Source organism: Podarcis erhardii (assembly GCF_964252035.2).
Source record: "Podarcis erhardii genome assembly, chromosome: 9".
Lineage (NCBI taxonomy): Eukaryota > Metazoa > Chordata > Lepidosauria > Squamata > Lacertidae > Podarcis > Podarcis erhardii.
Window position 1 is genome coordinate 26,554,728 of NC_138512.1, and position 14,156 is coordinate 26,568,883.

Genomic DNA, 14,156 nt, shown 5'->3' on the forward strand with positions numbered 1-14,156 from the left:
AATGTGCCACTTCACAGGGGCTTCTCCAGGGGGAAAGGAGAGGGAAAGTCTTTCCTGCAGCCACAATTGCTATCTATGCCAGCCATCTTTGGTGGAAAGATAAAGGAGAAACTAAAACATAGCTAGAATCACTCAGCAGTTGCTGCTGTATATCAAAACTTGGGCAAGAAATGTCACTCTTCGGTTGAACCTGACAAACTTGCTTAGTTGAGGGGAGCCTTAGTACATGATATGCTGTAATACCTTTTCTGTTAGCACGTGGGAAAACAACAGGGGAAAGCTTTTTTGTGGGCTGTCTTGGAAATAAAATTATTTACTATTGATTACTTAATGGCTCCTCAAAATCATAGAACTGTAGGAAAGGAATGCATCAGAACCCTTATGAGGATTGCCCTATTTAATATGAGAAAGGGCTGGTGTGCCATTAATATGCATGTCAATCTGCTGTGTTTGGACTGTGATTTGGCATTATGACAATGTGCCTAGCCTCCTCCTGGGCTCATGTGCAACTCTCCTCTGATCTCCAGCACTGCCATAAGGAGAATATCAGAAGTTTCCATTTTAGATTTACCACAGTTTAGCACTGGCATGGGGATCCTCAGGCCCAGGGACCAAATACAACTCTTGCAGACTCTCTGTCTGGCTCTTGGGACTCTCTCCCCAAGCCATATCCCTCACCAGCTGTACCCTGTACCTTCTCTGACAGTTTTTCTCTAACTGGACCGTGTCCTTTATTATTAGAGTTCAATAATGCCTCTTACTTGCCTGGATGGAGGAGAAGAGAGAGTTGCGTGAGTTTCTGTAGCAAAGACTCTCCTCCCTGGAAGAGAGGGGAGTGGTTGTGGGCGGCGGCCCGAGCTCCGCCCCTAGCAGGGGGCGGTAGCCCCCTGCCTCCCCCACTCACCTGGCTGGCGCCCACGCCCATCGACAGGCACCCAACCAGGTGCCTCCGAGGGGGCGTGTTCAGCAGCCTATGTGCTGCGGCACCAGCCCCTCCTCGGCCTCATTCTCCTCTCCGTCATCTCGTCACGAGTCACCCACCCTCCACTCCCTTCAAGCTCAGGGTCTTAGTTCCTTGGCCTTGCTATGGACCTTAGGTTGGTCGCCCTGGTTGTCCAGGGGGCCTGGTAGGAATTTTTCCATTTGGCATTAGGCTTTTTGGTTTTTTCGCCTACCTCGTAGGAATCGTCACAACTTTCGTGGTATTGGTGGGTAGGTTAGGCATTGGAATAATGTGTTGTGGTGTGTCGAAGGGCTAGGTGTGGCCATCGCCTATGCCTTCAATTTTTGGGTATTCCGTTAAAGGAATCTGGCGGTCGTGTATTCTGTCCGATGCCTGCTTGGCGGGAGGCCATGGCACGACCCTCGGTGACATCAGGGGAGAGCCTATAGTTGGATTAGCATCAACAGGCTCCACCTACTGGTGAATAAACCCCCTTGTTTTAGACATCCAATGCCTAAGCCAATACCTTATCACTGCTGTAATCAATAAAGTTGTGGCCTTTTCTTGCCCATTAACCTTATATCACGTGTCCTTGTGTATTCATTCCACATTGCGGGGGTCGGGTCCTCGAACCACAACTAGCCTGCTGTACAATTTTAAAATTTATATTTATTGCTACACCCACCTTTGCCTCTGGCCATGCTTGCCGCTGGTATGTGGCTCTTGAAAGATTGCTCAACCCCTGTTTAGTTGAGGCCGATGGGAGTTGGGAGTCAAGAAAGCTGGAGGTTCTCCAACCTTGGTTTATTGGCAGCTCATAGCCACAAGTGCTGAGTGGAACCTTTGTGTTTAGAGGCAGAAAATTCTGAGTAACCAATGCTGTTGACAAACAACAGAGGATAGAAATTAGAGCTTCCAGGTCATGTGGCCAGCATGACTAAGTCGCTTCTGGAGAACCAGAGCAGCGCACGGAAACTCCATTTACCTTCCCGCCGGAGCGGTACCTATTTATCTACTTGCACTTTGACATGCTTTCAAACTGCTAGGTTGGCAGGAGCAGGGACCGAGCAACGGGAGCTCACCCCGTCGTGGGGATTCGAACCTCCGACCTTCTGATCGGCAAGCCCTAGGCTCTGTGGTTTAACTCACAACACCACCCGCGTCCCACATACGGGCACATAATGGTACATACACTGTACTTAATCTGGTGCCTGCATTTTAATGTCCAGCACTCAAAGGCAGACATTTTAAGAACCCACACCACTTAACAGGTTTTATTTACTACATTTTAATTTGGACTTCCTCCTAAGAGCTAAAGGCAGCATATATAGTCATTTCCCCCCAACACACACACATGTTTACCCCCTCACACAATAACCCTTTGAGGTTGTACCTCAAGAAGCAGGAGGAGCTCAATGTACTGTCCTTACAGGGTGAGGAGCAACATTTAATATATAATGCATTCCAGCAAAGAAACTGGCATGATGCACACAAACAACAAGAGGATGTGGAAACTCCTCAGAGTAGTCAATCTCATTAGATTCCCTTGAAGCCTCGACTATTATAATAAGGTTATAAATACTTGCCATCAGAAATCCTCCTTTTGGAGTTTCATTGTGGAATCTTGCTGCATTTAGCCACATGGCACTGATCATTTCAAAACAAAAAGCCTTATGTAATTGTATTTTATCTCATCAAAAATCTCAATTGTACCCCAGATCCACACACAATTTAATTTGCATTCAGAAATTGTTCAGTTCCAGTGAAGAAAAAAAAAAGAGAACCACGAACAGCGGGGGGGGGGGGGTTGAAATGTTCCAAAACTTCTTTCATAACAGTTTTAATTGAAAACTTGCATGCCTAAGCAGTCTGCATTTTAATATGCATATCTGGAATTCGTGGTTTGACTTTCAGACCTTTGAAAAGGGATACTATTTTATATATGCACCATGTGTTTGGATGCTTGCTTATTTTTTACTTAAGGAAAGTATTTGTTGAGGCTTAGCACAATCACGAAAGCACACGCAGCTCAGTTAAATTTCATAACTTCTTTCAGTATGCATTAAGTAACCTTAAAGTCATTTTCTAACGCCACAAACATGTTAACATTGAGGTTTGGAACACAATCCTGGGCTTGCCTACCGAGAAGTAAGCTTCACTGAGTTCAATGGGGCTTGGTCCCACATAAATGTATATTGGGTCTTTGCTAGGGCAAGCTGATAGCATGTTAATACAGGAAACCAAGACTTAGGTGTTTGGGTTCAGCACACTTAAAAACTGAGAAGTCCCAGTAAATTAAATAGGACATATTTCTGAATAAACATGCATCAGGTTGGACTGTAAACCATTTCATATTTTGATACATTCAGAGAATAATGACTTACGTAAAATAGGGGAAAGCTATGCAATTTGTAGTCACAGATGAAAAATGGTGATATGTATGGATAGATAGATAGACTTTTTTCATCTGAGACTACTAATCTACTTCTCTCAAGTCATTCCTAATTTGAAGGAAATGTTCAGAAGTCGTTACAACATTGGTTAAGATATTTTTAAATAATATATTATGGCACTAGTATAGACGGATTTTAAAAATAAAATTATAGAGATGATTTCATACACATTTGTTAGAAGTAGAAGTATGTGGAGCTTTTCTAAAGAAAAGTTGTCAAAATACAAAGGATGCCAAATCTTATTAGCACCTGCGGTAATTTTTCTAGGCTGCTGAAGAATTATGTTAGGAAAATATATAGGCATTAAGCTAGGGTTTGCCATATTTCAAAAAGTGAAAATCCGTACACAAAAGTTGTTGAGCTTTTCTTGGGGGGGGGCAAAGAATAAATATAAGACCCTTGTCAGAAATTTGTTTTCAGGAAAGCCCCTTCAATGAGTTCTCTTATCTTGGCAAGGGCAGTGGTAGCAGATGGTATCACTCAATATCAGATTTAGCCCAGGGACCTCCAGTCGCTGTGGCATGTATTCTAGCATTAATTCTGAGTAGCCAATAGTTCTGTCTGTAATCTTCATAAATATTTATTCTTTAACTTATGTCAGCTAAGCTCATACAAGTCGCTGAACAGCACAGCGGCTCATATTGCTGTACTGCTCAGCAATTTTGGAGTCTTGTTTGACCTACTTTTCAGTGTGGCTGTTGAGATCTTTCACAAACTGTGTGCTTTTATTTATGTTATGCAAATAGTTTGGTTTCTGCAGAAACGTAGCTATCCAGTCAATGCTGTCATGCTGCATATCATATTGCAGTGGAAGTAGGGTGATGGACAGGAAGAAGGCAGCTGACATCCATCGCTTTCTTCTTTTGCCGGGAAACCAGTGCATGTATAGTGGCTGTGAACAGAGTATACCAGACCGTATGTCGAGTCTGAACATTGTTGGTCATCATTCAGTAAATGTGAGGGATATGCCCACCTTGTGTTTTAACCCACAACTTGAAACAACTTGCAGCCTGTTCCTATTACACATTTAGGTAGGCATGGCCAACCAAGCCCTTTGAATTTGTCAATGAATGGAGTCACTAGAGCAGAAGGCAGGAAAGCCAACAACAGTAGGTGGAACCCAAGCCAACGATAAGCAGAGCCAAGTGATTCTAATTTTCTCCCCATCCTTCTCTCTGCTAAGTTCTATGAGGGCCACGCTGTGTCTGAGGAACATGGCAGCCAGGACAACCCCGTGGGGTGCTTGAAAGAAATGTGAAGGTGTGGGCTGACTGAGGTTGGTGGAGCAATGCCCCATTTGCCAAATGGACCAGCCTGCACTGGAAATCACCGGGTTTTGGCATACTGTACATAATTCTGCATAGGTTTTCAGTCTTCCAAGGTACTACCAGACCTTCCAAGTGTCCCTATTTTTCAGGGACATCCCTGATTTAAAGAAGCCATCCCGGTTTCTGATTTGACCCCAGAATGTCCCACTTTTCCTTAGGATGTCCCTGTTTTCATTGGAGAAATGTGGAAGGCTATGATAGGATATCCCTATTTTCATTGGAGAAATGTTGGAGTTATCCGACCCCTGAGCCCTCTGAAGGCAATCTTGTATAGGAAAAGGGTTTTTTTTTAAATGTTTAATGTTTTATTATGTTTTTATATACGTTGGAAGTTGCCCAAAGTTACAACCCAGTGTGTGTCCTAACATACTATAATCTCCCCTCCCCTTGAAAACTCACAGCAAAAGAAGATTGCAGAGAGAAAACATTACCCATACATTGTCTGTCTGCCCTTCTCCCCATCTCTGTAGGTGGCCCATTATCTGATTGCCAATTGGTGATGCTAATTTTAAATTATGTACGTGTTCAAGAGCTGTGCACCAGGGAAGACTGCTTGACAGGGATTTCGGTCTTCATACTGTGTAAACAATCTTGTTGAGAGACCAAAAGAACCTCTACCAGTCATTCTGAGGAGCGTGACACAGCATGCGAGGGAACTGGTGGCGAGGGAACTTGAATGTAGCTGACTGTGTGTAATAGAGGACAAATGGTTAGCCGTAGCCAGCAAAGATCAAAATAAGCAGTGGTTTAATTTAATTAGCAAGCGAAGGTGTACTGTAGTATTCAAAACGAAAAGTATGGAAACATAAAAAATATGCTGTACATTAATAAAATCATAGCCGTGCTTCCACATCAGACTGGAGGAGTGCAAGGGCGGGAGGAAACTGGGGGGAAGTTCTATTGTGCACACAGAGCTCCTTGCATGAATGGGATGACTTGGCTGAATGCAGCCCTGTCTTTTTCTTTGCCACAGGCCTGCCCAAATAAAACCATCTTATTTTGGCTTTGGAAGATCAGGGCCAAGCTACCTACTCAAGCTGTCCAAATGGCAACGGCGAACAGCACCTTCCGCACACCATCCAAGTGTCTCTATTTTCCAGGGATAGTCCTGGAATGACATCCCAGCTTTTGATTTGATCCTGGAATGTCCCCATTTCCCCCATCAGTGCCTCCACCACCCAACTTGGGGAGTTAGACGAGCCTGCATTTGTCTTGAGCGATGGCAGAGGCAGCAGGGGTGCGAAGGAGCATCCCGTGGCCTGTTGTGGTCACTGCTGCTGGCCTCCTCCCTTGGGCAGCTGGTAGTGACTGCGGGAGAAGCCCAGTCTCATGTGACACACCAGCCCTGAGGTGCAGGCACAGGGCAGGAAGAAAGGGGGAGCATAATTTAAGGAGTCCTGGGTTGTTGTTTTTTAAACAAAGGAAATGCTTTGTTTGCTGCGTCTGATCTCTCCCCTTTCCAAAATGAATTTGTTGGTGTGTGTTTTTCTTTTTGTAAACCTACCAAAGAATAAAATAAAACCAGAATTAAGGGGTTTTCTCAGGACGGCGGAGGGTGTGTGTGCTGGGTCTTGTTGGTGTATTGGTGGTGGAAATGCTGGGGGGAGGACACTGGCAAAGGAACGGGAGTGTGGAGGGAGTGGACCGCCCACGGCACCACTATTATGATAGGGTGCCATCGTGGCGGGGCCCCCCCGGACATGCGCCGCAAACCATGCCCCCACAGGCAGCGCGCCACACCCCCAGAACATGCACCACACCCCTGCGGGCAGCGTGCCATGCCCTCACGGGTGCATCGCCACGCCCCTGGGATGCGTGTGTGTGACGTTTGCCCTCCTAGGTGTGTGACATCATACTGGGTTCATAAGGAAAGGGTTAACTAATTGTAAAATGACTCACCAATGGGAACCCAAGGGGAGGAGTTAGAGTTAGAGTGGTTGAGAAGTCAGTCTGGAGTTAGAGAAGGGAGAGGGAGGATAATCTGTGGGTTGGGCTAGTCTGATGTAAGAGAGAGAGAGAATTTGAGGAGTCAAACAGTTGAGATAATCAGTCAGAAGGTATTAGGAAGGTAAAGAAACTAAAGTTAAGATACTGACAGGAATATTATCTGGGAAACCATAAACTTATTAATGTTTATAAAATAAACTTGTTTATTTGGTTCACTTTTAACAACTGTCTGGACTCAGTGTTTTACCTGAGAGTAACGGGTTGGTGGCAGCGGGGAAGCGAGCACAGTGGTGGCACAGGGATCAATAGGCCATCAAACGTCCGGGGACCCTGTGTGATCGCCACAACATCATCCCCAACCCCAACCCCCCATTTTTTTCATTGTTTCTGGTTTCTTCCTCGCACGGTAAGGGTGAGTCAGCAGTCAGTCTTTTGTCCCTGCCATTTTCACCTCTCTTCAATCCTTTCTCCCTCCTTCCCTGTTGTGCTGGTCCCGTGGGTTACCCGAGAGGCAAGGTCCAAGTCCGGTCCGTGGTCAAAGGTGCAACGTGGAGGCAGTCCATAGTAGCTGAAGCTGGACGCAGGGCAGGGAGTCGGGTGAAGTCAGCAACAGGCTTGCAAGCAGGGAGCCAGGGCAGGTCAGGAGCTCTGGCAGGAAAGCAGGACAGGGTTCAGGCAGGAACCAGCAACCAACAATTTTGCTCCCGCAACTTGGGGCTGGGGCTGGCCGGCTTTTATCTGCCCCGAGGCATAGGGCGGCCACGATCCTCTGGTGACTCACCTCGCCTCTCCTGGCCTGGAGGCGAGCACTCCTCCTGTGGGAACCTAGTTCCCTCTGCCTCTCTGCACTTAGCCTCTGCAGCTCAGGAGAGGCTGGAGGGTTACCTTGATCTCATCGGCCTCGTTCTTCCCTTACTCCCTTTTAGCTCTTCCAAAGTGGAGCACCTTCCCTTGATCCGTCACGCTGGAAGCTCATTCTAGATCTTCTACAATTATGTCCACTTCTTCAGGTGCTGGCCTAATACGGGCCTGGTGTCGGGCCATTGCCTTCTCAAACTCTGGAAAACTCTTGAAGAGCTTTGTCACAACTGGCACCACAGGAGGCTGCTCCTTGGGCTGAAGCGGGGCCACTTTATTGCTCTTTTTGAGCTGCATTACGCTTCGCAGTCGCCCCCGCCACTCTGTTCCGCGAAGGAAAAGTCCGCTGAACCTTCCTTCTTCCTGAAGGTCTGGAACTGACTGCATGGTTGATGCTAGCTCCGCCTCCTCTTTAAGCAGTCAAAATCAGAAGAAAATCCAAATTCTCTGCTTTCTCTCTTACCACCAACCGCGCCTACACACTCTCTCTGTCTCTCCTCACTAACCCAAACTGGACACCTGTAGTTGGTGGCTTTTAAGGGAGAAGCAGGAGATGTCACAAAGGAGGGCAGGCCATTGTTACCATGGCAACACACCCACCTGTGGTGGCACAGACATCAATAGACCGTTAAATGTCCGGGGACCCTATGTGATCGCCACAGTGTCACGCCCTCATGGTCGGCGTGCCACGCCCCGGGGGCGCCAGCCACGCCACGCCTGCTCTCCTCCCCCGGTAGCGGAGCATGCAGCTTCACCACTGGGTGGAGAGACACAAAAAATGAGGGGTTGGGAGCGAGTGAGAAATGTCCCTATTCCCCTCTGAGGAATGTTGGAGGGTACGCATGCAGTTTGGTGGCCTCTCCACCACATTCGGTGCAGCCTGCCTGCTTTGAGGTGGCTGAAGGGAAGGATGCAATCTGCGTCGCCCTTGCTTTTTTGTTTCATGTTTTGCTTCCCATCGAAGCACTTTGCAAGGAATCCTGGGCCACTTTGCATGGGATCCTGAGCACGCTGCCGCTTCTTCTTGTCAGGGAAATGTCTTTCACCAGCCTTGGAGAAAAACAACAATGACACTCAAGCTTGCGGTTTGGAAACCCTCCATAATAGACAGTACAGGTTCCATCCGGTCATGGAACTTTTAGCGCTTTCCATTAGTAGAGCAAATGCATATAACAAATGGTTGTGCAAGACAAGACAGTTAGTTGCTAGCATAGCACAGCACCCCTCTCTCCATTCTGGTCTGTCCACCTAGGGTGCCCTTACGTCTTCCTTTACAAAGGACAGTTCTCTCTTTCAAGGGCTTCTTTGAGTTGACTCATAAATCTATTACAGAACGGGCAGCAGAATATCTGGATGTTGCCATGCCTTTCAGATCTGCTGCTTCTCAGCTTGTCAGTGTTAATAGTTAAGCTAGAAAGGGACTTATTTTAAATAAACCTATTACTGGCATCTTTTCATTGGGAGATGGCAAGAGAACATCAAGCAAATTATACTTTTAAAGTTGCATTTTTACAAAAGGTTTCCACACCATCAGCCTAGAAGTGGTTTAGGAGGCTGTTACGTGCATGCTCTGTTACTGTCATCAAGCAATGAGAATCCATTTTCCTCTTCTCTGTAATCTGACAAGGTGGGCAGCCATCTTAGGGGTGAAGCTGCAACCATAGCAACAATGCATAGGTAAAGGGCATAGAAAATGGAAGGCAGAGTTAATTAGGAGGGAAAGGAGGTCTCTGTTCATGATCTGTTCGCTTGCCTGGCAGAAAAGAGAGGGCCTTCTTCAGAGTGGCCCCTTGCTTGTGGAATTCCCCCCTCCCCCAGGAGATATGTTGGCCTCTAGTGTCCTGGCTTTGAAACAGACCCTGAAAACTTGATTATTATCATTATCCAAGTTGCATCTCAATATGTGGCACTCCAAATTGTTTTAACTGCTGCTGTTTTAATGTGTAATGTTTTAGTTTTATATTGTGGTTCCGATGTCAGCTGCCATTGGAGGATTTTGCTCTGAAAGGCAGCATATTCCTTACTTTGGAGGGGGGAATTAAATAAATAAATAGCTCAAGTTGCATAAGCATCTTAATTCTGTTCCTTTAATAGGTGAGCCGCCCTCACCCTAGTGATCATCCTCTGGTGATCATCTTCGTGGTTGGTGGAGTGACAGTGTCTGAAGTCAAAATGGTAAAGGACCTTGTAATGGTGCACAAGCCCGGAGTACAGGTACAAAACTCTTTTCGGAGCAACAAGAACATCTCTGCATATGGATGTAGAACTATTGGGTTCAGCCTCAATCTGACGCGAAGAGTTTTCTGGGGTCACAAAGACTCGATTCTCGGCTTGAATGAAGTGGCATGCTCCACAGAAAAAATGGGAAGGATTCACACAAACGGCCCCTATAATCCACAAAAGCCTTTCCCCTGCCCAAAATGCGCTACAGGATAAAGCAAACCTGAGAAGCTCTAAGGTGTGGCTGGGTCTCCGCATGCAGAAGAATGAGGTGGTGGAATCCTGAGGTGATGGAGCAGACTGTGCCACTTCAGACTTCAAGTGACAGGTGGCGTTTCTGAATGATCCATCATGTTAAAAAAATAAAACAAAACCCCTTCAGGTTGAAAGTTAGCACATCAGGAAGAAAGGTTCTTAGTTAGATTTCTCCTTGCAGTGCTAGTTTTCTCCATTCGGGGAGTTTTTATGTAGAGGAGTTTTCTAGACAGTTGCTCATCCGCCTGAGGTGGTTCGCTCTATTATTCTACCACTTCTTTCTCACCTCATTTTGCTGCACATGTGGAACCGGCCTTGTAGGCTGGAGGGAGGAGGACATATATGGGCACATAGCTATGGAGTTCAAAGTAGTCTACTACCTAGTTTATACTCCAGATGGGAACAAATAACACTCAAAATAACTGAGTTGAAGGGGTGGTGCATTCAGTACCAGGGATAGGCTGCTTGGTAGCTTCCTGATGTTTTTGAACTCAAGCTCCCATCAGCCCCACCCATCTGAGATAGCTCACTTGGTAGAGCATGAAACTCTTCATCCCAGGATTGTGGGTTTGAAGAAGAAGAGAAGAGTTTGGATTTGATATCCCACTTTATCACTACCCGAAGGAGTCTCAAAGCGGCTAACAATCTCCTTTCCCTTCCTCCCCCACAACAAACACTCTGTGAGGTGAGTGGGGCTGAGAGACTTAGAGAAGTGTGACTGGCCCAAGGTCACCCAGCAGCTGCGTGTGGAGGAGCGGAGACGCGAACCCGGTTCCCCAGATTACGAGTCTACCACTCTTAACCACTACACCACACTGGCTCTCTTTGAGCTGCATAGGCAAAATATTCCTTCATTGCAGAGGGTTGGATTACATTACTCTTGTGGTCCCTTCCAACTCTATGATTATCTGATCAGGAATGGTGTCAGTTGTAGTCCATAACACAGCCTGTTGTGAGGTGTAGCCCTACCACACTGGCGACTGAGTTTAGCAAGACGGGACATAAGAAAGACGTAAGCCTATCAGAGAATGGCAGTAACAGGTACAGTACCTCCTCAAGCTGGGATGAGGAACATGGAGGCCTGAGACCAGAGAGGGACTCCAGAATTCTACACCACACAGAGAGGGCAGTTTACCAAACAGCTTCCTGTCAGGATCCCCCAACCCCTTGTGAATTATCTGAGGCCTACCCAAGAACTAGGGACATGGATGGGAGGCTGCTTCGGAAATCTAGGAAGTTTTTCAGGCTCTGCCAACACTGGCCCACTTTTGTACGCCGGTTGTCCAGCAAATTATTGTGTGTACACAGTAAGGGTTAGCTTAAACGTCTGCCAAGCTGCAGCTATAATTTTGTGAGCCTTCACAACATACTCATGGCTTCCCTGTGAGTCATTGGCTGCGACTGTACACTCACAGAAAGATTCCCCACTCCTTTCCTCTCTGAGTGGGTATCATTGGGGTGGGCCAGTCTTACGAGGAGCTGTCATGACCGTTTTCTTCAGGGCTCCACCAGAAATCCAGGCAGACATCCTTCTCTACCCCCATGGTACATAAATAGCATGTCTTTGCTCTACAAACAGCATGCAAACACTCCTGTCATAAATCATGGTGGCCGCATGTTTGATTAGTGAAAATGTTGGAGGTGGAAGCAGGGTGGGCGTTGAAGCAATACAGGGCTGGAGAAGATGCCTTTTGCGTGTTAATGGCATTCTTGAGTTAAGAGCTCATCCAATAGTTCCCAAGCCTTAAATGCTTTCTCCGGCAACACATTCTCATCTGATAACTCTCCCGCTTGCGTTTTGCTTCTCAATTATCCCCTTAACCCAGGGAATCAAATTCTGCGCTGCCCTGGGCAGACCTTGAATTTGCAGTACACTGATGGACAAGTTAATCCCGACTCCAAATGTATTACTACGACTTGAAAGATAAGCAGAGGTTTAATGAGTGAGAAGAGTTTAAACTATGTGCCAAGGCTTTGGGGCTTACTATCTGAGAGGGATTGAGGTTTGACAAGGAGTGACGTGGAATCTGGTGTTGCTTTGCTTTGACTTGACCCCACCAACGATGGGTCACCCCTTGAGACAAAGAATTCAGAACATACTCATTGTTTTATATCCCTATGTATAAAGCTGTTACATTAGAGATTAAAAGGCTTTGGAGTGGAAGGGAAGGGGAACCCTATGCCTCTCTCCCACCCTGAAAAAAATGTTATCTGAGTCTTTCTCACATAAAGTTTCCAAATCATCTGGATTTACCTGGACTCCTCTGGGTCTCTGAATGCTGACCACCTGTTCAAGATTATGTTTTCAATGATCCTGGCACTATTCAAAGCTGTTTATGTGAAGCCTCGTGTCACTCGCTTTTAAATCTCAGGCCCAGATGAAAACATTGCTATTGGCATACCATTCTATTCAAACAACACCTTGCAGTTCACAGTTTATGCTGGTGTCCCTTTTAAACAGGAATTGGATTAGGGTTGTTAAATCTAAAGTGTTTTCAGCAACAAGCAAAGAGCCTGTCAACAGATACCGATCACTTCCAATGTTTGGTTGGAGTATAAGCAAATGATGACTAAATGCAAAGTTAAAGAACGTGTGGTTCAGTTCACAGGGCAACCTCAAATACAGAGATGGTTATGATGATAAGAGAAGCCGTGCCTTTCATTGAGAAACACAAAGAGAAAATAGCTTATTTGTGGCATTCTTTTGTTAAGGATTGTACTTAAAAAATACCTGTGAATGTCTCAGAGAAGCACAAGGCCACCTTGCAGAAACAAACAGTGATTAATAACTGGCATTAGTAATAACTGGAATTGATTACAACCCAGAGAATGCAAAAAGGATATATTTCCATTACTCCTATCATTTTTACACCTGTTTTAGTTACTGCATTATTTCATTCTTACTGTGAAAGAAGGAAATAGTAAAGATTGTCTTTATTATTAATGGGTAAGAATTTCAAAAGGCATCTCTATTGAGGTTTTGGTACTTGGCAGATGTAAATAAATTTAATTGGTTGATTAATCAGTTTTTAAAAAATAATTAATCAACTAAAAATGTTTAATCAATGGAGGGGCTCTGAATTTTGGCGCCTTACAGGATACCACTGAAATTTGAGACCCTAGCGTCTGCCACTGCACAATGCGTGACATAGGTTAACTATTACGGTATCTCTTACAAATGGGAGAAGGCAAATTTTGTAATCTGCTGAGCACATGCTGGGGGAAAAACACATTTGATTTTTAAAATTCATCATAAGCCAAAAAGAAGCAACAGCTTTAAATTGAACCATTCATTGACAAAAATATTAACAGTATTGCAGTAAACTTATTGCTGGTATATCCAGAATGACAATTAATTAAAATAAGGAACATTGCTATAGCCCATAAGTTGGGGGAAAAGAAAAAAAAATATGCAATGGGGTACAAGTTTTCTGATTATGTTGTTTCCAATAATCTACAATAAGATGTTGAGCTTTAGTGAAGCTGTATTTATTTGGCTGCAGAAACACAACTCCTTGTCATAAACTGTGCCTGACACTTTTCTGTGTCTGGTAGTGGTGGCAGGGATTAGTCTCTGTTATTCTTTATGCATCTCTCTTTCTTTTCAGGTAATGGTATTCTCCACAGCTCTCCTGACACCACTTAGCCTTCTGGAGCTGCTGTTTGCCACGGACCGTCTCCAGCCAGACATTGGCATTTGACAAGCCAAGAGTCTTATCAGAGAAGATGAGCACCAAGCCCAACTCACCAGAAAAATATCAAAACCCCTTGGCCTTCTATCCCATGAGACATTCCTGCAGAAAATGAGAGGTTCTGAAATTACTCCTGATCTTGATCTGAACATTGGGGGAATTGCTTTTATAGCTGCCAACAAGAGAAAAGTACCTACGCTAAGATAGCACTTGAAAATCTGTTCATTAGTCCTGTGACATCAAGCCAACTTTCAGTTCTTCTTCTCTCTGCAGTGATGCTGTGTTTAACTGAAATTCTTTCTTTCTTGCTGGCAACTACAGGGTAAAGGCTACACTGTCCATATCAGTCTCATTGGAGCATCGCAGAACCACTGAAGATCTTCCATCTTGCTTATGCAGTTGACTGGCTTGTGATATAAGATACCCCTGGAGAAAATGTTGGGTCTGTTTGAACAGAATA

At 45.4% G+C, this 14,156-nt stretch overlaps 1 protein-coding gene across 1 annotated transcript in view; it reads left to right on the forward strand.

The window, feature by feature from the left end:
• SCFD2 (sec1 family domain containing 2) overlaps positions 1 to 13,826 on the forward strand; it is a 155,475-nt gene extending 141,649 nt beyond the window's left edge. Inside the window, exons 8-9 of the mRNA XM_081875817.1 lie at positions 9,624 to 9,743; positions 13,613 to 13,826. Coding sequence (XP_081731943.1) covers positions 9,624 to 9,743; positions 13,613 to 13,705 — 213 coding nt within the window. The 3' untranslated portion in view covers positions 13,706 to 13,826. The remainder of the gene's footprint in view (positions 1 to 9,623; positions 9,744 to 13,612) is intronic.
• The last annotated feature ends 330 nt before the right edge of the window (positions 13,827 to 14,156 follow it).